This window comes from Styela clava, chromosome 2, assembly GCF_964204865.1.
Source record: "Styela clava chromosome 2, kaStyClav1.hap1.2, whole genome shotgun sequence".
NCBI lineage: Eukaryota > Metazoa > Chordata > Ascidiacea > Stolidobranchia > Styelidae > Styela > Styela clava.
The window spans coordinates 24577692-24604031 of NC_135251.1; the positions used below are offsets into that span (position 1 = coordinate 24577692).

Consider the following 26340-nt stretch of genomic DNA (forward strand, 5'->3'; position numbering starts at 1 on the left):
TTCATAAAATTTTTAACATTTTGAATCACCAACCGAATAAGAAAATTTGCAAAGATGTTATACAAAATATAATAAATATTTTCAAAAACAAATTAACGCACCCCAACGATTTTGGAAATAAAGAATATGGTCGAAATTCACAACACCAACTAACATCATTTCAAGGAGCTGTACAACAAACACTCCATAATTTTATTGACTACTTACGAATTTAGGATAGAATGGGTAAATCACAAAGCGTGCATTTCGTGGTCTGGTACAACAGTATTGAGGGTATAGTTTGACAAAATGAACCAGCTTTCTCCCTCTGTAACGAAGCCGGTATTTAAATAAAACTATGCCAAATCAAGGTGAATCTGCAATTAATCAAAATTATTCCTGTATTCATAATCTCTACCCCCTAATAATTCTGAAATCTGAAAAATAGCTACTTCTGTACTTGTTCTGATTCCTGGTTTGATTCACATTTCTCTATTTCGAATCCAGAAATCATAATCCTAATGCTACTAGTACTGTAGTACCATCCTATAACTTTTTTTTTATTTAAATGCAACAAGAATACAAAAAATAGACAGAGAATAAGGAAAATACCTAGCTTGTATATTGCAGTATTGGGTTGTCCTATTTGCCACCTACGGTATGTCTCATAGGCCTACATATAGGCTATATGATATAGCATACATCTCATGTACAAATTATAAAATTGCAATAGCTTTCACAGGATATTACTGTATTAAGCATACCGTCCTATAATTTGTTTTTTTACATTTTGTGTTTGCCAAATTCAAATCCACTGCCAATTCGGATTTATGAATATGATAGTTTGTTTATTGGTTGGTTATTTATTGGTTTATCCAAATATATTATTTCAATGTTCGAATTTGATCCAGATTAGTTTTTATTTTCCAAGAAAAAAACGTTTGCATAGAAAATACAGAAAAACAAAAGATTATACATGCACACAACAACAACAACCGTCCTATAACAGTACAACTAGTTTATAATTAGGTTAAAACTATGTGTAGATGTAGGCTAATGTTCGAATAGAAAACGTCACAATGCTAGTGTTTAGCAAATTTTAAGTAGCCGTGCAAAGTAAAAGTTTGGACATAAACGTCAATAATTTATATTATCCTAAAATTCACGCATAGACAAAACACGAGTTCTACAACTACAGAACTAAAAAAGACAAAACGAACGATCTATTCAAAGCTTCTATCAATAAATTAATCCAATAGGCTATCTGAATGTAAAAAAATTATGCGGGCGACGTTTCATCGCTTATATCGTTATTATTATTTTCGCGATACCACCCTGGTCTCTAGCGCCCACTTACTTAGCATTGTGGAAGATTTATGGTAAGAGAATAATTGAATATATATCATAATACTATTTCCAAATGTTTAAAATTCGCTTACGTAAGAAAATTTGACGTGGGCCGACAAAACAATACAGATGTACATTCCCTCGGTGCTAGTCAACACCAAACCCCATATATAACCAGGTCAAAACCATAGCATTCTTTCCCTGTGAACGTTCCCCCGACTCTTGTCTGCAGAAAGATTCTCCACATACTTTAGTATTGCAAAATTTTCATCGCTGATTTTGAGGGTGTTTTGAAGAATTTGCGTTTACAAATTGGCTCACATGTTCAAAACTATCATTTTTATTCAAAACAATAAACCACGTGCCGCTTATAGATAATGATAGTTAACTTAGGCTAGTATATCGAAGCGCTCGATGTATCAATTTTTTGGAAACTCAACCCCAAAAACTGACGAATAACACGCTATCTATCTAACTAACTATCAAAAAGAGGCAATGTTTGCAACCACGCTTGAACATATGTGAAAGAAGTGTCTGATCGGCGATAACAATTCCAATTGTTACGTCATTGTTAACTTATTGCTAATTCGTAATTATTACGGTAATAAACAAGGAACTCGATTCTCGGGGAAACATCCATAGGCATGCGGGTCCATCAGCGCAAGACAATCTAATAGAGCCTCCAAATGTACTTGTGTGTTGCGACGCCCATCCGTTACCCAGTTGGAAATATAAAAGCTTGAAAGAGTAAACTATAGGCAAGCACGTAAGTTTATTTGAATTAATCTGTGTTTGAATAACAAATACAACAACAAACATCAGAAATAGCAATGCAATAAAAAGAATATTCCATTCAATTCAAGAGTCTTGCTGCACACGAACACAAATATATTTCTGTAACGTTTCGTCTGACCGAGGTCAGACTTCTTCAGACAAGCATTTTACAACTATAACAAGAAACGCAATTGCATGCACATAAATATTGGTTTCAAATGTTGGGTCTGTTTGCGATAGAGAGATATAAATAAAATTGGGACAGTGCCAGAACAATAGGAAAGCTAAATTTGATTTAAAATCAATGGATACCCCACAGTGTAGTGAGTGACAATTAAAAAGAAAATTAAACAATTCTATGCTGTTATTCCGTAACTCCGACTGTGGTATCGCCTAAGTTCATTTAGCAATAAAAAGAAGCGATGAAATAATTATCTATTTATTCCAGACACTTGAAACGTCCACATAAAATGACGAATAAATGGAAAAAGGCTACCAATTATTCAACGATGACAAGGACAAGTAAATAGCGTAAAACGCCTACAAACAACAGACGGACAGACAATACCAAATATAAAAAAACACAGAACGACGGAACAAGCTCACATCTGATGTAAACCACACTTGTTACGCAGAGGCCAATTACACCTTACGATTATACAACGAACAATTAATTATTTCATGCTAATCGAGTATTCGCACGTCACATAGTAAAATGTAAATTGATTAAAAAAGCGTTCTAGATAACAATGTTGAATCGAATATCAACCTAATTAAATCGTCGTCCGAAGCACACGGTCTCACTTTAAACGCTAACACACAATACTTATTAAAAGCAGAAACACCAGAATCAAGAACACTCATATCGGATTAGAAAATTTATAGGTCTAAATCCCCCAATCAGCCACGCCCCTTTGGAAAAACCTCGCATCTCCAGTAACAACTTCCTAATTGCGAATCTTTACAGTGAGAAGTAGTCAATGGGAAGTTACAGATTTACTTGTGTTTACTGTAATACTGATTTCATTTGCGTCTTCACTGCATAAAAATTGATGCGTTTGATGACATATTATAAATGTAGGCAATTTTGCAATGCTGTTTTGTTGTTAAACTATGGTTGTTCTTGTTTTGGATTCCCCTATACTCAATTTTTGCACCATAGTGATTAAAGCAACACTTATCGAAAATGTGCATCTTACGTTTGTGGGAACAAGTTGAAATGAGATTGGATGATCATTTCCATACAAAACCAGAATATTTGTGCGATACCAAACTCATTTTCTAAGCGTTTTTCATGGCCTCGTCTCATGGCCCAATTGAAGCTTCAGCAGTTCATTGATTTGAATTTTAACAACTTTTTTTATACCTATCTTCCCCCTTCGTCCTTTACCTATTCGCTCATTTGGCCAGGTGCATCTCCGCTTGAAAACCCTATATCCTCGCCTCACGCAGGGTGTAATATATTATGTAGGCAATGCCGAACCGAAAAGATTCCGTTCTTTCCGAATATTTGTAGCCACTCACATATCGTTAGATATTAGTGACTCCTTGTAAAGTGCCTTGCTCAGAGCAAAATTCATAGATAAATGTCGTATAAAAAGAGTGTCTTGGCAGGTTATGATTCCTGAGGGATACGTAGGCGAACTCAGAACAGACACCCTTAAAACAATGTCATCAAGTTTTTTGTGGGCTACTCTAAGTATATATGGCAAAAATTGCACTACTCTGTCTAGTATTAGTGATTATTCCAGTGTCTCCGCCCCTCCTCTTTTTTGACACATTTTTGATACCCTTGGCCCAATTTAAGCTTCTGATTCCTCCCTGACTTCGCACAAAACTCCATTTGCATTTGCGATACGTACAATTGGTACTATGGCTATTGTAATTTTTATTTTGAGGTACAATTCCACACTGTAATTCCCAACTCAAGTGTACTTGTATTTAAATATATATATAGAATATGGCATAGTTATTAGTGTACATCAGCGATTCCAAAACCGCGGGTCAATTACGGCCCGCGTAACGACTTAAAATGGCCCGCCAAACTTGATTGAAATATTTAAACGGTTGAACTGTAACTGCAAATGAACACTAATACGTTTAACACTTTTTGTGTTTACCCTCTTTGCATTTTAAATACCGCCAACTGTTATACCATTATCACAGTTTAAGCACGTGTATTTCGTAGCAATTCAATTACACCGATATCTTTGGTATACGTATCAGCATTAGAGTACATACGACAGTATTGTATCAGCCGTATATTAACAAGGATATCACAAAACGAAAACTACACACTGAAAACAGACGTTTTTTAGATGAATGGCAGCGTTTATATTTCTTTATTGAATAGAATCAATCTTCAGCGATTTGTCTTCCTGGCCAACAGAATATTCCAGTTCTGAGGGAATACAAAATTAGCCTCATTATGAGACGAAGCATTCTTCGGATTATGATTAGTTGACGCGCGTATTTCAAAATTTAATTCATTGCTAAATTCATACAAACGTCAAACAAACATGTTTAAAGAAATACCAAATGAAAGTGAATCTACGTTATTGGCAAGTGATATTGTAGCCCGCAACATCGCTAAAAGGAATCGCCCGTTTGTTGAATGGGAATTTTTCCGCGAATGTATGCTGCAAGTTGGAAGTCATTTCTCCTGATATAAAAAGTAACTTTTCCAGCATCAGTCATCCTAACAACACAATTATGAACCTAACAAATCAAAACTTCGGTTCAGACTGACAGACAATCTTTTGAATGCGTTTTTTTATATATGCAAACTTGGGATGTTTTTTGTGTAACAAAACAAGCCACAAGTAGCCATTTCTACGGGGCCACATGCTAGTTCAGCAAGTAACTTCATTAGTCACTATCAGTTGCAAAGTTATTGTTGAAAGCCGTGCTTGGTATTTATTCCTCGGGTATTCTAGAACCTAACTATTATAATTATTAATTTTATTACATAACAACTGCGATGCTAGGTGTATCTAAAATCAATCTTGCAAATTGTTTTAGTGCCTATGTTTCAAATTTTCTCGGGGCGCTTGAGCGCGCCCTGAACCCCAGCCGTGCCGTCACGCCCTTTTTGCCGCTCTCCTTTTCGGGCCCGTGAATATTCTTCTGCTTCCATTTTTGGTCCGCGATCAATCAACTTTCGGAACCACCCGATGCAGATCGTTAGCCAAATACATACTCAATTTTTATGATTTCCAAAATATTTATCACCTCCTAAATTTTAAACACCCCCTAAAATGAAAAAAAAAGCTGGTAAACATACTGGTGGCGTATCTACGTAAAATGGCTCTCATGGCAAAATTGCCTCCCTGATCTTTATTTGACCATTTCTATTACCATAACAGTTGTTGTTGGAATAAAATCCTTGTACGTTATTATTTAAATGAACATACGAGTTTCCTTCATTTCCAATTTTTAGTTAGCTTAATAAAGCGGACCTCCTGAAATATGCGCATCAAGATGGCGAACAACCTGAACTCCGGTTGTTTAACAGCGAAATGTTCAGGTTGTGCGACATCTTAGTACGCATACTTCGGGAGTACCAACTTTTCGCTCTTTTTGCACAAGTATCCAAACAGTGCCCATGACAGTCATGGCTGTCATACCCTGTATACGTTACTGACACTAATACAAAATAAGTGAAAAATATGAGTAATCCAGTGGCGGCGCGTGGTCATTTTGACAACCGGGGCAAGCTACTGCGGGACCAAGTCACCCCCATCTACGGGGACAGGATGAGCGCTGTAAGTTCTCCCATCATTTTATGAGTATAAAAACCATTCCATCGGTAACAACCAATCGGCAAAAGCGACAATTTTTAACGATAAGAAAGTGTCTTTAAAACCGGTCCAAGTCAAGGGATTAATAAATATAGACATAGTTTATTTTGAAACCTCTTTCAAAAGGGAAGGCAATATTTACCCAGATAAATACAATGACATATTAACAGAAACTTCGGGAAAGCAGACAAAACCTAAAATAAGGTTTAAAACGTTACTATGAAGAAAGGAAAGTTAATGCAAAGATAAGGACATGCGTCGCTCACTCATAGATATATATGCTGCTAGACTTCTACTGCTTGAACATATATGCAACACGCCGCGGTTTCTTGGAAGCAAAATGCCACGTCTCTGTGAATGGATAAAACAGCCAAGGAATTTAATCTATCTTGCTTCATTGTGTTTCTGAGATACGTTTTAATACGCTTCAGCGTGCTGAATGTTCGCTCTGCGTCGGCGGAAGAAATAGGCGTCGTCAAAATGATGTCCAGAAATTTTGCAGACGCCGCAAAGGTAGTTACTAGAGTGTTATCTATGAGGAACCCATAGAGCGCGCAAGTTGATGTGATGTTCAAAAAAGTTTAATTGGTGTATATACATCGCAATTCATTTTCCAATTTACCCACGTTTATCATGGGGTAAAATTTGGAGACAGTAGCTAACAAATGGATGGGAAATTGACGTGCAAATTTTGAAAAATTTTTGAGGTTCATCAAAGAGAACGCGGCAAGGTGTTCAGTGCGCAGACGATCGCCTATTTGATTCACCAGAATGTCACAGCATTCCTTTGCAGACAAAATCAAACGCTGCGTTGTTTGCCCGCGGCGTAGAGAAGCACTCCATGTGTCGTCGTATTTTATTGTTTCCCGGATACGAGATACAGCATCGCAGAAGTCTGAAATACACGACTGCACAGACGCTCCATCCATTAGCCTTGACTGCAATGCGCCGTATAATACATCCACGTGATAGAATATTGTGGAGAAAAAAGCGAGAAAAAATGAAAACTCACCATCTTCTAGCAGACGCTTCAGACCTGCCGCCTTCCTCACAGAGCGTTCGTCCCAAACCGGAGAGCTCTGAAAGCCATTGAAACATTCAATGAGCTCAGACCTAATTTCGGACACGCCCTGCACCATGCGTGATTGGAAGTTCCAACGTGTTGGTGCACAAGCTGGGAGACGGCGGCTACATATCTGGCGAAAGAAGTCAGAGCGCTTCGGCGAAACGGAAAAAAATGAAGAAAACCCCGAAACATTTGCAAAAAATATACGGACGAGAGGGGTATCAAGACACATATTTTTAATAACGAGGTTAAATTGGTGTGCATAACAATGTAAAAAATGCGCATGAGGAAAATCTTCTTTTATATAAACTTGAACACCATGTTTCGACCCAGTCATGACTGCCGCGCCGTCATAAGTTTGAGCTATCAATTTTGACTTCGGGTTGTAAGGCTGTAACACTTCTTTCAGTACAGCCGATATCCCGCAAGCCGTGCGATCAACGATTGGTACAAAGCTGTGAAATCTCTCGGTAGGTTTACCATCTTTCACGAACCGAAAAAGCACAGCCAGTTGGGAAACGCACGTGATGTCAGTTGTCTCGTCAGACTGAATCGAAAGGAACTGGCAATTCTCAATTTCCAGAGCCAAATGTTGTAAATAAATTTTATACATTGAGTCGAGCAAATCATTTTGGATATCCTTAGATGTCCCTTTCGAAACAGTTGCGACATCAAGATGATCTCTCAATACTGTATCTAGGGATGCGGTGTATTCCACCATATCCAAAAATACCCCTCTATTAGAAGAGCCAGCCCGTTCATCGTGCCCACGGAGGGACAGCTCGTGACAACCAATGAACTTCAAAACATCTATCAATCGACCGAGAACATGGCGGTTTTTCTCGACGTTTTGGTTGTGCCGACGAATAGAAACCGCGCGTCCTTCATCCAACTGTGCTGCAATATTAACATTTCCGAATGTTCGGTATTTTACTGCATTGTCCAGATGCTCCATAGAAGATTGATGATCCCTGGCACGCTCGGAAAGATGTTTAAGATCTCTAAAACCAAATTTACACCAACGTGAGTCACGGGCGGTAGCAAAAAGTAGGCAATAAAAACAAAAAAATAAAAACCAAAAAGTGCATTTTTGTCCTCGCTGTAACACAACCATTCGTGTTTTTTATACCAAGTTTCTGCGCAGAATGTACGCAGACGCTTTCCTCCGTCATGGAATTGTCCCAGTGAACAATTTTTTGGTTGATAAGGCCCAAGACGTTGTACCTCTAATTTTTGTTCCAGCGGCAGCTGCGAAAACGGAGTGCGAAGTAGTGCATCAACCTTATTCATTATGAGGTCTAAGGCTAAGAAATGCGAAGACGGAAAGAAGTGAGGAGCTCAAAAGGAATGTGGAAAATCGAAAGCAAATGGACTAAAGGTCTCTAACTGATTTAAATAGCGAAACAAGCGACAAAAACGGAGGCGAGGAAACTATCAACTCTTCAAGCAACCAACGAACGAGAAGGAATGCGTGAATATGTCAACACGTTGTTGTAAGAAACGTCGGCATTGTGTCGTCATAATTTCGGGGCTAGCCCCGATGATTTAGTAAAAGAAACAGAAAACAAACGAGACAAACGCGGCGAGTGGAAGATAAAAGAGAGAATACGATATACAATGAGCAACCGGGGCAAAATCGGCGTCGCCCCGTCGACGTTCGGCGAAGGCTTTGCGAGCGAAAAATGAACCATGTCGGGAGAATATGGCTAGTGTAGATATATCATAATGTAACAAGTATATAATTTACAATTACTCGTTTAATGAGCCTATAATTTAATCATAATTTAGACAAATGGCAACAAAACGCAGAAAAGTTGATGCCAAGTGCAAATGGTTTAATGGCGCAAAAAATATTCAAATGGTCAGTCTTCGCGCGCTGCTCAAAATTTAACTTCTGATCTGTGTGATAAAATGTGATTTATCGGTCATCCATTCGATTTTTAACTTTCTAAAAATATGTGCGGCCCGCCAATGACTTGCAACCTTTAATATTGGCCCGCGAGCGACGAAAGGTTGCAGACTCCTGATATATATGCTGTAACATTTGGAATCAAGGCTCTAGTATTGGATTATTAACTGTAGAGGTGATTGCGTCAGAAAAGCAACGTGGCTAAGAATGATAAATTAATTAAATTATAAATATCGATAAAATGATCTCCATCTTATAATCAGTTTATTTTTTGACTTGACGAATCATAAATTCTCTCACTCTCATAAAATATGACAAGATGGTGTAGGATTTGGAAATAGTACTTAATTGAAGGAAGAAGTCGTCCACATACCTGCCTTAAACACCGCACGGTAAGCAAAGCTTTGACTATTGAATACCGGTACCGCATACCGTAAGTACATGGGTCTCTGTAAAAGAAATTCGAAAGACTATTAAAAAAAATTCAAATTGCGATATTATATCGTGGTAATAAATAAATGCATGGACTTAATGGTGGGGAAAGCCACAAGCGACGATGTGAGACAATGGGAAGCAACCCAATGATATCTTTCCATGTGATTGGAAGTTGCCAATCAGCGCAAGATAATCAGCTCCTTGATGACATCATTAGATATGAAAGGCTTCTGAGATGCTGTTGCACATATAACCATCAGTAGAATTACCAACCAATCAAATTGATGAAGTGTTTTCAGAAAACTATGGCCACTGCATATTGTGTCTCATATATAGACAACACCCATGTATTCCCCCTACCGGAAACCGAAAAGCATATTTATGATATAAAGTAAAGCCCAGCACAAACGCCAATGTTGCAGCACTGTCATCCTTTTCACCTTATTTCTGATTCAATATGAACATCATTGTAAAGTACTATATTGTGTATTATTGCACAAATTAAACATTCACAATAATTTAGACAGTACAGCTCAAAACAGTATTCTATCCCATGAGCATATTTGGCACCAGGAAACACACACTACCTTCTAGGCTAGGATGAAAAACAAATATTTGATCCTTATCTATGATGCAATTAGAAAATATTACAGACACAGGATATTTGGATAACTAAAATATAGCATCTAAATTAAATATAGCTAATTCATCTAAACTAAAGTATATTTATCATTTACCTAATTGTCTTACGCCTTTTTAAGGATCAATACATTTAGTAAATGTCATAAATGTTGTAGTAGATTGTCTCCATGAAGGTAACAAGGATTGAAATTGAAAATGTCTTTTGAAGCAAATTTAAACTTTTAATATACAGGGTAGGTGTACTCAAAATTCTGTTACAATTTTGTTATCAAGTCGGTTTTTAATATATCATAATCAAATAAATGTATTTTATTTTAACCAGTGGTTATTAGGTTTTTTACCTCATTCAATAGACCGTTACATGCCCAACGTTATTTGCATGAAGCATATCCCTACTGGTAATTTAATTTAGAACTTTATGAATACCATGTATATATATTATAGCAGAAACCTCATAGTTTGAGTCAGAGATTTTCAAAATATATACATTTTCAGGTAAATACTTCATCTTCAAATACCTTATTGTGTGGATGTATTGAAATAGTTTTAAACAATGGGCATATATTTTAAAATTAAATTGAAATTCATTAAATATTTCGCCCAGTGAATAATAATAAATGCTTTTCTAAAAGCCTACACCAGCTACCAAGATTGAAGAATTAGGGATGATAAACATAAATTGAATAAAAATAATGAAGAAATGTCGGATTACATAATTGAATTCATAGGGCTCAAACAAATTCATTGTCATGATTCTTAAATATTATTGATAAACTAATTAATGATTATGATAAATAAAAGTCACATAGCTTGCGATTTCAGGTATGATGCAAAAAGTTGCATTGCCCTTGAAAGTATTATCGCAGGAGAATGTTTACGAGAAAGTTTATCAAAATGCATCACAAGATCGGCATATTCTACTTTAGAGTCCATTAGTTCTTGTTTTTGACTGAGCAGGACAGCTAGACAGACAAATAACAAAAATGGATTTCCGCATCCGAATTCCTCAGGTGGTGGTAGAGATAGTGAATCGGTTTCAAACCTACTTCTTGGGGAAAAGATTCCAATCCCTGTATCTCCACTACTTGAAAAGGATCCTTGTCCATATTTCGATGCATTACCGAATGGATTTGAAATTGATGGGAAAAAGTTTGTTTGTGCGTTCCTATTGTCACCAAGTTGTTTTAAATTATTATAAGACGATACAACATTCAGTGTAGGTAAACTTTTCACATTAAGCGTCAGGTTAGGCATAGAATGTCGCTTTTTTGCTTTCACATAAGAACTCTCTTTTTCCACACAGTCATATTCATTGTCAATATTCAATGTACCCAATACTAAATCACCGTCTGGTGATTGTGGTGGAAGAGAACTCCACATAACTTCAAGCACCAGTAGAGCATTATCAAAACTAAATTCACGCTTCATTTCAAGTACCAGCCATCTATAGCAGAAATACATGTTACTTGCTCCCAACTCTTTCAAAAATTCAAAATATTCGTCATCATGGTGTCTCAGTAAAAGAGACAAGTGCTCAAATTTTTTCATCATCACTTCCCCAGCACTATCGAAGTTAGTCTCAAGTCTGTTCATAGCACCACAAAAACAGACATATGCATGGGGTTCATTATTCATTACCATTAGAATTGGGGAAGCAATATCACTCATGCCTTGGCAGTAACGAACATTTTTATGAGTAAGAGCATAGGTTAGCAACAAATTATGCAAAGATAACAAGTGAGGATTATCATCACGACCTGCATAATAAGGATGTGTTCGATCTGTTCGTAAAACATCTTTCCATATCATTTTCTTCAATTCTTGTATATATTTGTTATGATCTTCTAATGCTTTCCATTGTGTATATAAAGAATGGTACTCCTTTGTCTTTTGTTTCATATAAATGACTCTTTCCTTTGCTGTTAATTTATCTGGAAAAATGTTCAACAAAAGCCTCCAAACTACTTTTCGTAAACATGGTTCTACGCCTCCATAATAGATTCGCAATCGCATATCTTCAGGTTTTACAAGACGACCGCTGTCATCGAGGTATTCATGAAGCTCGCAATCACCCAAAGGAGACTTTTTTGGAAAAAAAGTATTAGTTTCTTGTTCTAATGTGATATTTTGGCTAATTCCACTTGCTATTTTAGCAATTGCATTCCCAGCAAATTCAGACCATCCCCGCGGAACTTGAAATCTTGTCGAAGAACCAAACGAAGAAAAGAAATCTTTAGATTTTGCATCTTTTACATAAGTTTCTATTTCTTCTTCTGCTTCTTGGCAGTCTTCAGTTTCGGGTAATCCAATTTCGATTTTCAATATTAAATATGGTTCCGATGATGTCAAAAATGCAGCATCCAAATCCCATTCAGTTTGCAGAGAAAGATACATATTTTCTCCTCTATCATCTCTGCACAGGTAAGTTACTTCAAAAAATTCAGTAAGATTGAATGCATTAACCAATATTTCTCGAATATCAGCAAAAGTTGTCACATGTGGATCAATAGCAAACTGTTTGCAATCAGAGTTGAAATAACCACTATGTTTGTTTGCTCTGATATGTATGACCTCTTTGACATCATGAGAGCGTCGAAAGCCATGTCTCAATGACATTTCTGATTTTATATTCACGCCACAAGAAACAGTTTTGTTCTTGCCACATTTCTCGATATTGCCTATATTTACATAATTATGAGAAGAATATAACTGTAACATAACACAAATATCAGAATATAGTCTAGTTAAGTATTCATTGATAATCACAGCATATTATCAGTTTTAGAATATTTATATAAAGAGGACAGAAAAACAAGTAGGCTCTTTACAATTTTATGCATGTCCGTATGTTGCATTTGCAGATTTGATGCAACCGTAGCGGTACCGTATACCTGACACAGTCTTCTCATTTTGATCACAATGTAAAAGATAGAGCAATAGTTTTCAGGAATTAATTTGAGCCCATTCAAAAGATGATAACTAAATACAGAAATAAGATTCATAGAACAAGAAGAAACTCATGTTGAAATCAGTTCGAGCCGTAAAGTTTTGGGTAAGACTGTAAGCGTTGGTAATTGGGGTCTGGTATAGTTTAGTACGGTACCACATATACTTCTAGTGGGCGTGGCTCAAAATTTTTTTAATATGCCACTCCTGACCCCCGCCTGACTACGTCATCCAAAAATTACGTCACTGCGACGTCACAATCACGAAATAGAGCTTGCCAAAGTATAACGACGTCACCCGTAATGGCGCCTGCGCCTACGTTCATAAACTTCCTAACGCCAGCGATCTCGCTCGTTTCATGGTCGCTTCGCAGAGCTCAAAATGAATATAAAACACAAGCGAGACGCCAATTTCCGACAACGAGCATTCACAAATTCCTCATCTGAGCAACAGTGTGATTCTGATTTCTGTGGGTGGATATATTAATTTACGTTCACGCAATGGATATAGTTGGGTACAACACATAAAAATACCTATTATTTTATTCGTTATACGTTACCTCTAACAAAAGCCATAGACAAGCAGAAACTGACATATTAATTTACGTTTGATGCCCTGCGATATACCAAATATTGTGCCACACTTTAATAATAAATAGGATTTATTAGGGATGGGACGAGTCCAGCATTACAGAGATTCGACGAATCCGAGTAATAGGTCACGGACTCGAATCGAATCTGCCGAGTCCGTGACGTCATAATGAAAAGCAGAAAAACGTATTTTTGACCATGCTACAGCATCGTGCGCTCGCAAACATACGTCGTAGTTCATATGTTTTGCCTAATGGTTTCGCAAATAGCTGTTGAATCATTTTAAATATATATTTTTTCTTTTTTTGGCGGCCATAATACAAACGTAAACGTGGATCAATGTGCGCCTAGGCTGTGAACTGGATTTTCAGCCCACCTTGCGTCAATTCTGGGCGGCTAGTCAGAAATTCTTAAATGTCAATATAAAAAATAAAAAGCTTTCGACTACAATGCTTTCCCATAATTCCAAATATTTCTAGCCGTAAATTTATTATGTCATGTGCGCATATGGTAGAGAAATGCCACTCGTCGTTAATACAACGTGGTACGTCTGCTTGCAATTTAGTAGTTCATGTAAACGTTCTAAAACTCTCCATGCTTTCCATTGCCTTTTTAGCGAAAGGATTGCACGCAATAAACTCGATTTAAAAGAGGTATTGATGAGATTCCACATTGGGTTGATCCAGAGCATGTTTCATTTTACGCGAATCAAAAACTCAAAAATATTACAATAACACATATTTTATTGTGTACCACATGTATACCAAAAAGGATAGATAATTTGAAGGCGACTGGCGCAACATCATTGTTATAAGCGATCAATAGTTTTTAACTTGCGTTATATTATCTGGATATCTGTCGTCGTTTTATTAGGAGTGTTTATAATGCACACGATGGATATTGTTACAGATCTAACCTTGAATTTTACCTTGTCAATTTATGTAGTGGGATTTATAGAGGCAAAAGTACAAACATAGGCGTAAATTAGTAAAAACAGAATTGATTATAGACTCGGTAAAAATGACGCGGACTCGAAATCGAATCCGAGTCCAAAAAATGCCTGGATTCGACTCGAATCCGAGTCCGGATCCGAATCCAGGCCCATCCCTAGGATTTATACGTTTTCACTTCAAGTAAGGTTTTAGACAAGCAGAAATAGACATATTAATTTACATTCACATGGGTGTAGTTTCGCACCACAATAACTTCTAGTGGGTGTGGCGTAAGAATTTTCGCATATATCGTCATTCAAAAATTACGTTACATATTTTATTCTAAATCTATATGTGACTACGCCCTCCAAAAATGGCACCACTGCGGCGTCCCAATCGCTCAATAGAGCTTATTAAAGCATATACATGTAGAATCGTGATATATTAACCCATACGTGGCAATCAGATACGTACGGTGATAGGTCTAGTTTAGTACCACATGTACTTTGAGCAGTCGTAGGCTAACCATATTTACATATTCTATTGTAGATTTCCCTGTGACTACACCCTCCAAAAATGACATCACTACGACGTCACAATCACGCAATATAGACGATTAAAATATAAGAACACCAGAACGGGATATATGGCATATACGGCGATAGGTATAGTTTAGTACCACAAGTACTTTTATTGGTCATAGGATATCCATCTTTACATATTTTATTCTAGATATCCATGTGAATACGCCACCCAAAAATGACATCAATTCGACGTCCCAATCACGCAATTTAGCTGATTGAAATATAAAGACACAGGAACTAGATATATATCACATACGGCGATGGGTATAGTTTAGTACTACAAGTACTTTTAGTGGTAAATAGGCTATACATCTTTACATATTTCATCTCAGATCTTCTTGTAACAACGTCATCCATAAACAACACCACTACGACGTTTCAGTCGCGCAATAGAGCTGATTAAAGTAAAATGATACAAAATCGGGATATATTAACCCCCAACGTGGCGACCAAACACGTACGAAGATGGGTCTAGTTTAGTACCACAAGTACATTTTAATTAGTCGTAGACTAACCATTTTTACATATTTCATTCTAGATATCCTTGTGACTACGCCGTCCAAAAATTACGCCACTATGACGTCACAATCACGCAATATAGCTGATTGAAATATAAGGACGCCGGAACTACGTGGATATGTTTTCCAAACATTACGTCAACACGTCGTCAAAATCACGCAAAAGAGTTGAAAATTTTTAAAATGCCCCGGGAACGGAATATATTAAGTCATATGTTACTATTACGAAATGAAAGAATGGATGTAACATATATTTTAGCACAGTTTTTTTTGCAAATTGTTATATATTTTCGCTCAGAACAAGAATTTATTGTGAGTGATTTTGAGCATTCCTAATTTACCTCCATTATACTTGAGTATTGAAATTACAGTTTAAAAACAAGAATACAAAGATTGCAGATTTTTCGTTCTGGGCTACATGTGACGTCGGAAAATAAGGCCATCAAATCGTTGATAGCTTAGTAAAGCAAGATATGAAGGGAAATAAAATTTGTGAACTAGTTGTGCACTGCAGATATTCATTTATGCTCTTTTTGAGAGAATGAGTGAAACTAAAACAGTGCTCAAGCGATCCAATGGATGATATTATTGTCTTCGGTACACTGATTCCTACACACTTCGGCACCAGTACATTCATAATATCGGGCTTATCGGCTGTCGTAACCAAGGTCGTGGAAAAGATGGATATCCTATGACCAATAAAAGTACTTGTGGTACTAAACTATACCTATTGCCGTATATGCCATATATCCCGTTCTGGTGTTCTTATATTTTAATCGTCTATATTGCGTGATTGTGACGTCGTACTGATGTCATTTTTAGAGGGTGTAGTCACAGGGAGATCTAGAATAGAATATGTAAATATGGTTAGCCTAAGACTGCTCAAAGTACATGTCGTACTAAACTAGACCCATCACCGTACGTATCTGATTGCCACGTATGGGTTAATATATCACGATTCTACATGTATATGCTTCAATAAGCTCTATTGAGCGATTGGGACGGCGCAGTGGTGCCATTTTTGGAGGGCGTAGTCACATGGATATCTAGAATAAAATATGTAAAGATGGATATCCTATGACCAATAAAAGTACTTGTGGTACTAAACTATACCCAGTATGTTCCCCAGCTTTTCTCTTTAGGGGGGGTGTTTCAAAATTTAGGGGGTGGTAAATAATTTGCTATTAGAGGTAAAACTAGGCTATTTGTATTCTTAAAAAAATGGTATGTATTTAAGAAACTATGTACATGGGGGCCCCCCAAGTTGTTTGACGGCCAGCCAAAATCCACAGCAGAATTAAATTGTAGGGCCAGAAAAGGGGAGCGAGGAAAAGTGCGGGACGACACGGCTGGGGTTCAGGACGCGCTTAAGCGCCCTGAGAAAATTTTGAGAAATAGGCACCAAAATAGGCTCTAAGCTTGATTTTAGATACACCTAGCATCGCAGTTTGTTATGCAATAAAATCAATATTTATAAAATTTAGCTGATAGAATTCCCGAGGAAAAGATAACAAGCACGGCTTTCAACCGTAAATATATACTACTACGTTTCAACAAGTAATTTGCAACTGATAGTGACTAATGAAGTTACTTGCTCATCTGGCATTGTATGCATGGCTACTTATGGCTTGTTTTGTTACACATTTCTAATTTTTTTGAACGTGTTTGTTTAACTTTTGTATGAATTAAATTTTGAAATACGCTCGTCAACTGATCATAATGTCGCATAATGTTGTATTCCTTCAGAACTGAAATATTTTGTAAGAAGACAAATCGCTGAAGTTTGATTCTTTTCAATAAAGAAATAAAATTGCTGTCATTCATCTAAAAAACGTCTGTTTTCAGTGCCTAGTTTTCGTTTTGTGACATCTTTAAGCTTTCTTAATATATGGCTGATATCTAAAATACTGCAGTGTGTAATCATAATAAACATTCCTATACATAAGATACCGGAATAATCCAATTGTTACGAAATAAACGTGCTTAAACTGTGATAATGATGTAACAATAGACGGTATCTAAAACTGGAAAGGTACCACATGAAGGATTAAACTATCTCACTCAAGTTCGGCAGGCTATTTTAAATCGTCACTCGGGCCGTAGTTGGCCCGCAGACTGCGGTTTAGAACCCCTCAGTGTGGAATCGCACCTCAAAATTAGGGGGGGTGTTTGAAATTTTAGGGGGGGTGTTCACCCCCTATAGGGGGGGGGGGGGTGTAGGGAAATCACTGACTATACCTATCGCCGTATATGCCATATATCCCGTTCTGGTGTTCTTATATTTTAATCGTCTATATTGCGTGATTGTGACGTCGTAGTGATGTCATTTTTGGAGGGTGTAGTCACAGGGAGTTCTAGAATAGAATATGTAAATATGGTTAGCCCACGACTGCTCAAAGTAGTACTAAACTAGACCCATCACCGTACGTATCTGATTACCACGTATGGGTTAATATATCACGATTCTACATGTATATGCTTTAATAAGCTCTATTGAGCGATTGGGACGCCGCAGTGGTGCCATTTTTGGAGGGCGTAGTCACATGGAGATTTAGAATAAAATATGTAACGTAATTTTTGAATGACGATATATGCGAAAATTCTTACGCCACACCCACTAGAAGTTATTGTGGTGCGAAACTACACCCATGTGAATGTAAATTAATATGTCTATTTCTGCTTGTCTAAAACCTTACTTAAAGTGAAAACGTATAAATCCTATTTATTATTAAAGTGTGGCACAATATTTGGTATATCGCAGGGCATCAAACGTAAATTATTATGTCAGTTTCTGCTTGTGTATGGCTTTTGTTAGAGGTAACGTATAACAAATAAAATAATAGGTATTTTTATGTGTTGTACCCAACTATATCCATTGCGTGAACGTAAATTAATATATCCACCCACAGAATCACACTGTTGCTCAGATGAGGCATTTGTGAATGTTCGTTGTCGGAAATTGGCGTCTCGCTTGTGTTTTATATTCATTTTGAGCTCTGCGAAGCGACCATGAAACGAGAGAGATCGCTGGCGTTAGGAAGTTTATGAACGTAGGCGCAGGCGCCATTACGGGTGACGTCGTTATACTTTGGCAAGCTCTATTTCGTGATATTGACGTCGGAGTGACGTAATTTTTGGATGACGTAGTCAGGTGGGGGTCAGGAGTGGCATATTAAAAATTTTTAAGCCACGCCCACTAGAAGTATATGTGGTACTAAACTATACCAGACCGTAATTCCTAACCCCCCGCCTGAATATGCCATCCAAAAATTACGTCACTACGACGTCACCAACACGTCATAGGGCTTGCCAAATATTAATTACGATCGCCCGAAATGGCATCTGCGCCGCCGATGAAGAACTCGCCCACGCCGGCAATCTCTCTCCTATCGTGATCGTTGTGACCAGAATGAGAGAAATCGCTTGCTCGATTTCGGGTGATCGTCTGCGCGTTTTGGACGACTATCCGCATACTTTGGTGGGCCTTATTACGCCACTGTCGGGCGCGCAGCCAGGATTTTCAAAAGGAGGGGGGGAGGGGGTTCATAATCATAAATTCCCATTGCGGTCTGTAACAGTCTTCGCATTACGCGCTCGTTAAAGGGACGTCTTTTCAGCGTATAATGATTATTCTTGTCGCGTGAAATATTCAATATCTGACAACTACAAAATTCTAAAATGTCTTTATATATTAGTTTAATTGTGTCCAACGTAACTCGCGGTTGCTTCTTCTTAAGTCAAAATTAAAACATTAGTTCTCTGAAATGCCACGGCGATCGGTGGACATAAAAATATGAGATAAAAAGTGTATTTAATTTTAACAAGTATTTTTGGAATCTTGCCAACTCGTTATCGCCGTTAGAAAAATCTCAATAACTGATACAAAATCCCGAAAAGTACAATTTTATTTCGTACAATGAAAATGCATATGAAGTATATCGTTAAATCAAAAATACATATTCATCGCCGCGATTACGCCACTTGGTAAAAGAGCCGACGTTTACAACGAAAAATGGTTTTTCTGTTGTGCAAAGTAATCAATTCGTGACCGATAAGGGCATATTTAAAATGTTTTGCTTTATTAATTTAATTGTCTTCAATTTAACCAGCGTTTGCGTCGACAAAACAAAACAATTTTTTACAATTCACAATTTTGCTCTAAAATCATGGAGTAAAATTTATTTCAGTACAATAAAAATTGATGGATATACTTCGGATTAATTATCTTATATATCATCACAAACCGGGAAAAAATCGCGTTTTCAACCTTGTTTAATAATGACACGAAAAATTTCTACGACAATTTTAAAGTTAATGGATAAAAGGCAAATCCCACCCACAATTAACCGTGTTTCGATTTTAGTGACGGTATGTTCCTAAACGGCGACCAAACATAATGTGCGCCGTAGGCAAACAAAATTTTGCGATTTTGCGACTAGAAAAGCGTTTTTAGACTGTCGCGGGACTCAAACAAAACTTATATTATTTACGGTTTTATTTTCAGTATTTTATAATGCCGCTTTTCAATCAAATTTAGATCGCGGTTTCACTCCTTCTTTGTCTGCACAATGACTTTAAACAACATGATAGGCAACTCTGACGTCACTCCCTAAGACTACAGGCGAAAGATTGTATTTCATGATACGCTCCAATGCACATATTTCTCGTCGCCTTTCGCGTCCGTTTTCCGCTCGCTTATGCTACTCGGCGTCTTTTTTACGTGTAGTACCTGTCTTTTTGCGCCTGTAACAAAACAAAATAATCTCTATATCTAAGAAGTTTTGCTCACTTGGAAAGCTGGAATGGCAGGCAAGCTGTAAAGAGCAATTTTGGACATCATAGACGTTTATTTTTATAAGAGAAGATTACAAACGCGATAGCGGAAAGATTTGTGTGGAACATTTTGCAGATAATGACAAAGTTTAAAGTTAGTAATTTTAATGTTTGCGCTTAATCATTGAAATTTCATTTGAAGAGGGTGTCATACAAAACTGTGCTGTGATACAATTCCATAACACATAGTTTGCACCTATCGAACTTGCTTTTGTAGGTGAATTTATTAGACATATTACATATTCAGTTAATCGTAGGTAACATTGCTGGTACATAATGCATCGTAGATAGGTTTGTTTAAATTTAGGAATTTAGCTCATAGCCCACTGATTAATATTATCTTCTATGTGGGAGGTTGCAGGGCTGAATTCAACCAGCAGCCTTACCGACCACCGGACGATGCTCATTTGCTCGAGCAAGTCTTCTTGAAATGCTTGTGTGGATGGAAACTACCTATCTTTTTTGCCTTCCTCCGATTTTAGACAAATTTATTATGAGGGATTTCGCATATAATTCTCATTGATTGTTGGCTGTTTATAATTCCTATTGATTGTGAATTCTGATTATAACAAAGAGTTAAAAAGTTTTTTATCTAATTTACTGGCACCTTTTTCTTGTCAATACTCCAAGCTGAGGTAATAAATAGACAATACATTTATGTCATCTGGAAGCAAAATATGCACACTAATTAATAGTTTGGCACATTGAGATAATACATCATGACAGAAAATACAAGTTAAAGATATGTATGACCATCACATGGTAATTAAAATTAAAAAAAATTAATAGGGGCTGTGGAGTATGAAAAGTTCCAAAGAACAAATGTTCATAGCTCATGAACTCTCAATTTTGCCTCCATTGCTTTGTGAAGGCCAATATATTTCGAGTGGCTGAATTGGTTTACCTTTATGATAGCAACGATTTTGTATTTAATATAGCGAGATTATTTCAATTTAATTGAAGTGATATTATTTTCCAAAGCAATGCTTGAATCGTCTAGAATAGATCAGTGGTGTCAAACTTACGGGTTTTCGAGAGCCGCATTGCATTTTGGAAATTGTAAAAAGAGCCGCAAACAGTTTTTGATAATGTATACTTAGAAGATATTTTTAAGATAGTTTTAGTTTGTGACATATATTGTGATGCAAACTAAACTAAACAGTTGGATTAAGTTTTATTATTTTCTTCAATTTCAAATGCAATTACATATTAATATTTGCATTCCACTATTATTGCAACATTTGCAAGTTACTGTATTTATTACAAAAAATCATAAAATTCTATGTACAACCATCAAAATCATTTTTGAACAAGCTTTGAATAAAGAAAGAATAATACATACATTAAAAATAACTTAATCTAAATATATGAACCTAAAATTAACAAAAATACTACGGTACAAACTCAATGTTTTAATAATTACATTTGTCCTGACGTTTGGCATCTTTTTTTGTGTCACCAGCATACTAAGGCCTGGATGAAATGATTTTATAGTACCAACTCTAACTAACGAGGCCACATGATCATGGGTTAATCTGGATCTTTGCGAATGTCTAATTAATTCCAGTAATGCAAAAAAGTTACTTTTATCATTTCATGTATAGATCAGTAAAAAAACAAATGACAGATTTTTTCGAAAGACATTTCGCACCACATTGCGTGGCATAGGATTGCTTGAATTATTATTGATATTGATTTTTAGTAACTAAGTCGTTGTATAATTATATTAATATACAAACACATGTAAATTTTCTGTTCGAAGTTGGTCTTCGAATTTGTCATATTGACTGCTGAGCTTATTGTGTTTTTTTCATTGTATTGATGGAAATATGACAAATTAAACAATGTGCTTCAGAATTTTGTGAAAAGCAGTTTGTTACAACTCCCATTTTCTTCGAAAATGCCACCTTCTTCATGTACTTTGCGTTTAATTTAATCACTCAAGTGTTTTATTCAAGTATTCTTTTGCAAGCTTGATGTGTATTCTTAATTGGGTCAAAATGTGGACAAAAAAAATTAATATTCCAAAACTACTTTCAGTAAATTGTTTTCTGTGTAAATAATCAATTTCACTTTAAAAGGTTTGAAAAATCTATTACATTTAGATAAAAAAAACTCCAAAATACTATTACAATTATTGTTAAGCGTTCGAAGGCCGCACTGGAAGTTCTCTGGGGCCGCGAGTTTGAGATCCCTGGTCTAGATTGAAGTTGTCCAAAAAATATATGATAGTATTTTATCATGAATGATGATTATACCCCTTCCGGAATTTCTTCTATAGTACTACCAAAAGTTGATGAACCAAATATAACACAGGTGCAGTGAGTTACCCGTAATCCTCATTTTCCAAAGCTGTTTTAAGTATGTCTGGCGTGTTTTATGCCTTTTTACAAATAAGACCGAGTATACAATTTTACGCTTTGGAATTTTTAGTTATTTTCCTCAAGCCCTGCAGGGTGTGGGGGCCATACACAACTCTACCGGAGGGTCAAATGTCTTTGCATGCCTCCATAGGTTGTTTTTCTATTGCAGAGTACTCTAATTATATTTCTTGGAATCACACTGTCACTGATATGTCGCCAGACTTCTGATATCTCCCCTTCTGCTATAGTTGTCCTGTGAATAAATAATAGGAAATTGGGATTAGACGAATAGTTGAAAGTTTTGCTTTATGTCGGCTTAATTTCTTGATTGATATACTTACTATTTCTGCTATTGCCTCTTGTGCTGCAGGAGTCTCACAATGCTTAGACAGGTTTGTCCACAACTTTCACATCTGAAGAAAGAGAGGAGATTTATTAATTTTCGTTAAGAATAAATAAAGCAGTCTATATGATTTAGAATGGGAAAGCTGATAAATCCAATATCTCATGTTTTATGTAAAAAATATTTCACTGAATTTGGTATATAAACCAACTAATAAAAGGGTTTAGTCAGAAAATTACAAGCATTCGTGGCTCCAAATACTTGAGAAATCAGACTATACAATATAGACCGGTATGAGTGAAATGTTAGGTGAACTTGTTAACACTTTGATTCAATACGCAAATAAAAGAAAATGCGCAATAGTATGTTACAATAAGCAGCAATCAACAATGAGTATATATCCTCACTGATTAAAAAAATCTAACTGGAGGTGCACGAACTATTTGAAACTGTAAGGGGTAAGTAAATATGTAATTTAGGCAAATGGGCAACTACGTACCGTACTGAATTAATAACTTCGTAGTGTTTGACAAAGGCTGGCTTTCCCACATGTACTTAACAGTGCGATGCCCGGGTGTGATATACAACAATAGTATTTACCTTACCTTTTTTCCGATTTCTTTTTACCTTAACTTTCTAAAATATCATTAAAATCGACAACAACTGTCAAAACAGGCACGAACACCATTCGTGCTACGCCTTGTAAGCAGCACACATCCGCTCGTTTTCGTCTCGTCAAGTATGTGCATTGGAGCGTGCTATCGAATACGATCTTCGGACAAAAATGCCGGAGTTGCGCATCATGTTGTTTAATGTCATTGGTCTGCAGAACCTCGCCACCGATGAACGTATAATAACTCACGAATTCACAATTCCGTGCAAAGTACAAAAATAATAATTAACATGTTTATCGTGGCACAAATTTATGATTTAGAAGGAATAAAAACCGACGTAAGGGCGTTTGCGGCCTAAATACCACGTTGATGAAAACATGGGCGATTTTAGCAGAAGGCAATTGCACGCTTTCTCAGTTTTCACATTTCCGTGCGGGTACAAAAATAATGATCGTTGTTCCCGCGGCACAAATTTGTGATTTAAAGAGAATAAACACCAATGTAAAGGGCGTTCACGGCATAAATAACATGCCGCGTTGATGAAAACGAACGGCGATTTTAGCAGAAGGCAATTGCACGTGTTATCGGCAACTTTTTCACTTCTCAGAAAATTCCTCCCTTGGCTGCGCCACTGGCCACTGTAACGTCGAAATGACGAGTCTGGTATAGTTTAGTACCACATGCACTTCTAGTTGGCCTGGCTCAACAATTTTCGCATATGCCAATCCCAACCCCCACCTGACTACGTCACCGAAAAATTACGTCGCATTGGCGTAATAAGGCCCACCAAAGTATGCGGATGGTCGTCCAAAACGCGCAGATGATCACCCGAAATCGAGTAAGCTATTTCTTTCGTTTTCCCGTCATAACGATCATGTTAGAAGCGAGATCGCCGGCGTATGCGAGTTCGTTATCGGCGGCGCAAATGCCATTTCGGGCGATTGTAATTGTACTTTGGCAAGCCCTATGACGTGTTTGTGACGTCGTATCGACGTAATTTTTGGAAGGCATGGTCAGGTGAGGGTTAGGAATAACATATGCAAAATTCGTTTCGATACGCCAACTGGAAGTACTTGTACTAAACTAGACTAGGTCTGGTATAGTTTAGTACCACATGCACTTCTAATCAGTAATTTATTTTTGCATATGTCAATCCTAACCCCCACCTGACTACGTCATCGAAAAATTACGTCATTTTGGGTAGTATGGATTGACATATGCAAAAATAAATTACTGATTAGAAGTGCATGTGGTACTAAACTATACCAGACCCCGAATTATGGTACCGTAGTGTTTCCCGATTCTAATCAGCTTTCTTGGCACTCGTTCTTCGCATAATCGCACGTTCCGTTTGGATTTCCTGGTACAGCCATATTATTTTTTAAAAACGAAACGGCAGTAGTGAACTTGGACGTGTTAAGGAAAATTTATTTTAAACCAGTTGGAGTGAAAAGTTCAATGATTTCTCATTTATTTTTCAATCTTTGTTGTTTATTAAAATAAATAGTAGAAGTGCGCTATGTGGGTAATTACTGAATTAGTCCTAGTCTCTGATATTTTAAAATACTTTTTTGTCTACCAGCTTATACTGTTATAGCCAAAATGTTTATAATTTTTTTAGATTCTTATGTTCCTGTCTAAAAACCAAGTTTATTGAAAACTGCACTTGGATAGATTGGGTCATCATGACTTTGAAGAAATAAGTCAACATGTCGGTGATAAAATTTCTTCAGAAAACTTTCTATAGACGTATAACAAACCACACGACTGTAAATTTGAAAATTGCAAAACGATCAATTCAAATTCAACCTAACTCTGACAGGAGCACTGAACAAACTTTAATAAACCCACTCCAACATGAGGATTATTTTGGTGTGAGAAAGTTGGTTACAGTGGAGGATCTATTCAATGCAAGAGTACATTACGGACATAAAGAGGGATGTCGAAACCAAAATATGCAGCCTTATATATTTGGTTGCAGAAATGGAGTCGATGTGATAAACCTCGATGAAACATTAGAACATTTATTTCAAGCTTTGAATTTCTTGTCTCATGTTGTTTACGCCGATGGAATCATTCTTTTTATTATGCATTCACATATCTATGGCCATGCTGTTGAAAAAATGGCTCGCGAGTGTGGAGAGTATGCTTTAACGCGAACCTATTATAGACATTACTTTTTGACGCCTGATCGACATGCGGCAAAATTACCTAGTTTGTGTGTGTTTTTATCTTTATTGAATAATGTAAACCAACAGCATTCTTGCATCTCTGACTGTGCGAAAGTGAATATACCTACAATGGGAATTGCAGATACAAATTCAGATCCTTGTTTAGTTACTTATCCAGTTCCCGGTAATGATGATTCTCTCCTGTCTATTGAGCTTTATTTGAGACTTTTCGAAACTTGTGTCAAAAATGCTAAACAAAAGAAAAAAGATGACACAGCTCATGCTGTTGATTCTATTGAGAAGATTCAATGAATTTGTAACATTGAGTAATTTTATTGCGGGCAATCATATCTACATTAGGCTGTAATAATATTAACAAATGCTCTCTGATGGTAAAATCTACAATGTGTTTGATTTATTAGGGGGTTTCATACTTTATACTATGTAATCATAATTGTGTTTTTAGTTTCTTCTTAGAAGCATTGTTTCTCTCT

General features: G+C 36.7%; 2 protein-coding genes across 2 annotated transcripts; one reads left to right on the top strand and one right to left on the bottom strand.

Moving 5' to 3' along the window:
- Positions 1-9777: 9777 nt before the first annotated feature.
- On the bottom strand, positions 9778-12672 carry LOC120336780 (TBC1 domain family member 25-like). Its single transcript, XM_039404544.2, has one exon. It carries the CDS (start codon positions 12668-12670, stop codon positions 10754-10756), a length of 1917 nt encoding a protein of 638 aa, XP_039260478.2. The 5' UTR covers positions 12671-12672; the 3' UTR covers positions 9778-10753.
- A 12002-nt stretch (positions 12673-24674) lies between these two features.
- Positions 24675-26312, top strand: LOC120336819 (small ribosomal subunit protein uS2m-like). Its single transcript, XM_039404594.2, has 2 exons — positions 24675-24692; positions 25297-26312. The coding sequence occupies exon 2, from the start codon at positions 25385-25387 to the stop codon at positions 26156-26158; it is 774 nt and encodes a 257-aa protein (XP_039260528.2). The 5' UTR covers positions 24675-24692; positions 25297-25384; the 3' UTR covers positions 26159-26312.
- Positions 26313-26340: the final 28 nt, after the last annotated feature.

Bases quoted from the DNA above. Each gene is read 5' to 3' on its own strand.
- LOC120336780 (XM_039404544.2), bottom strand. From the start codon at position 12,670: ATGTTACAGTTATATTCTTCTCATAATTATGTAAATATAGGCAATATC.
- LOC120336819 (XM_039404594.2), top strand. From the start codon at position 25,385: ATGTCGGTGATAAAATTTCTTCAGAAAACTTTCTATAGACGTATAACA.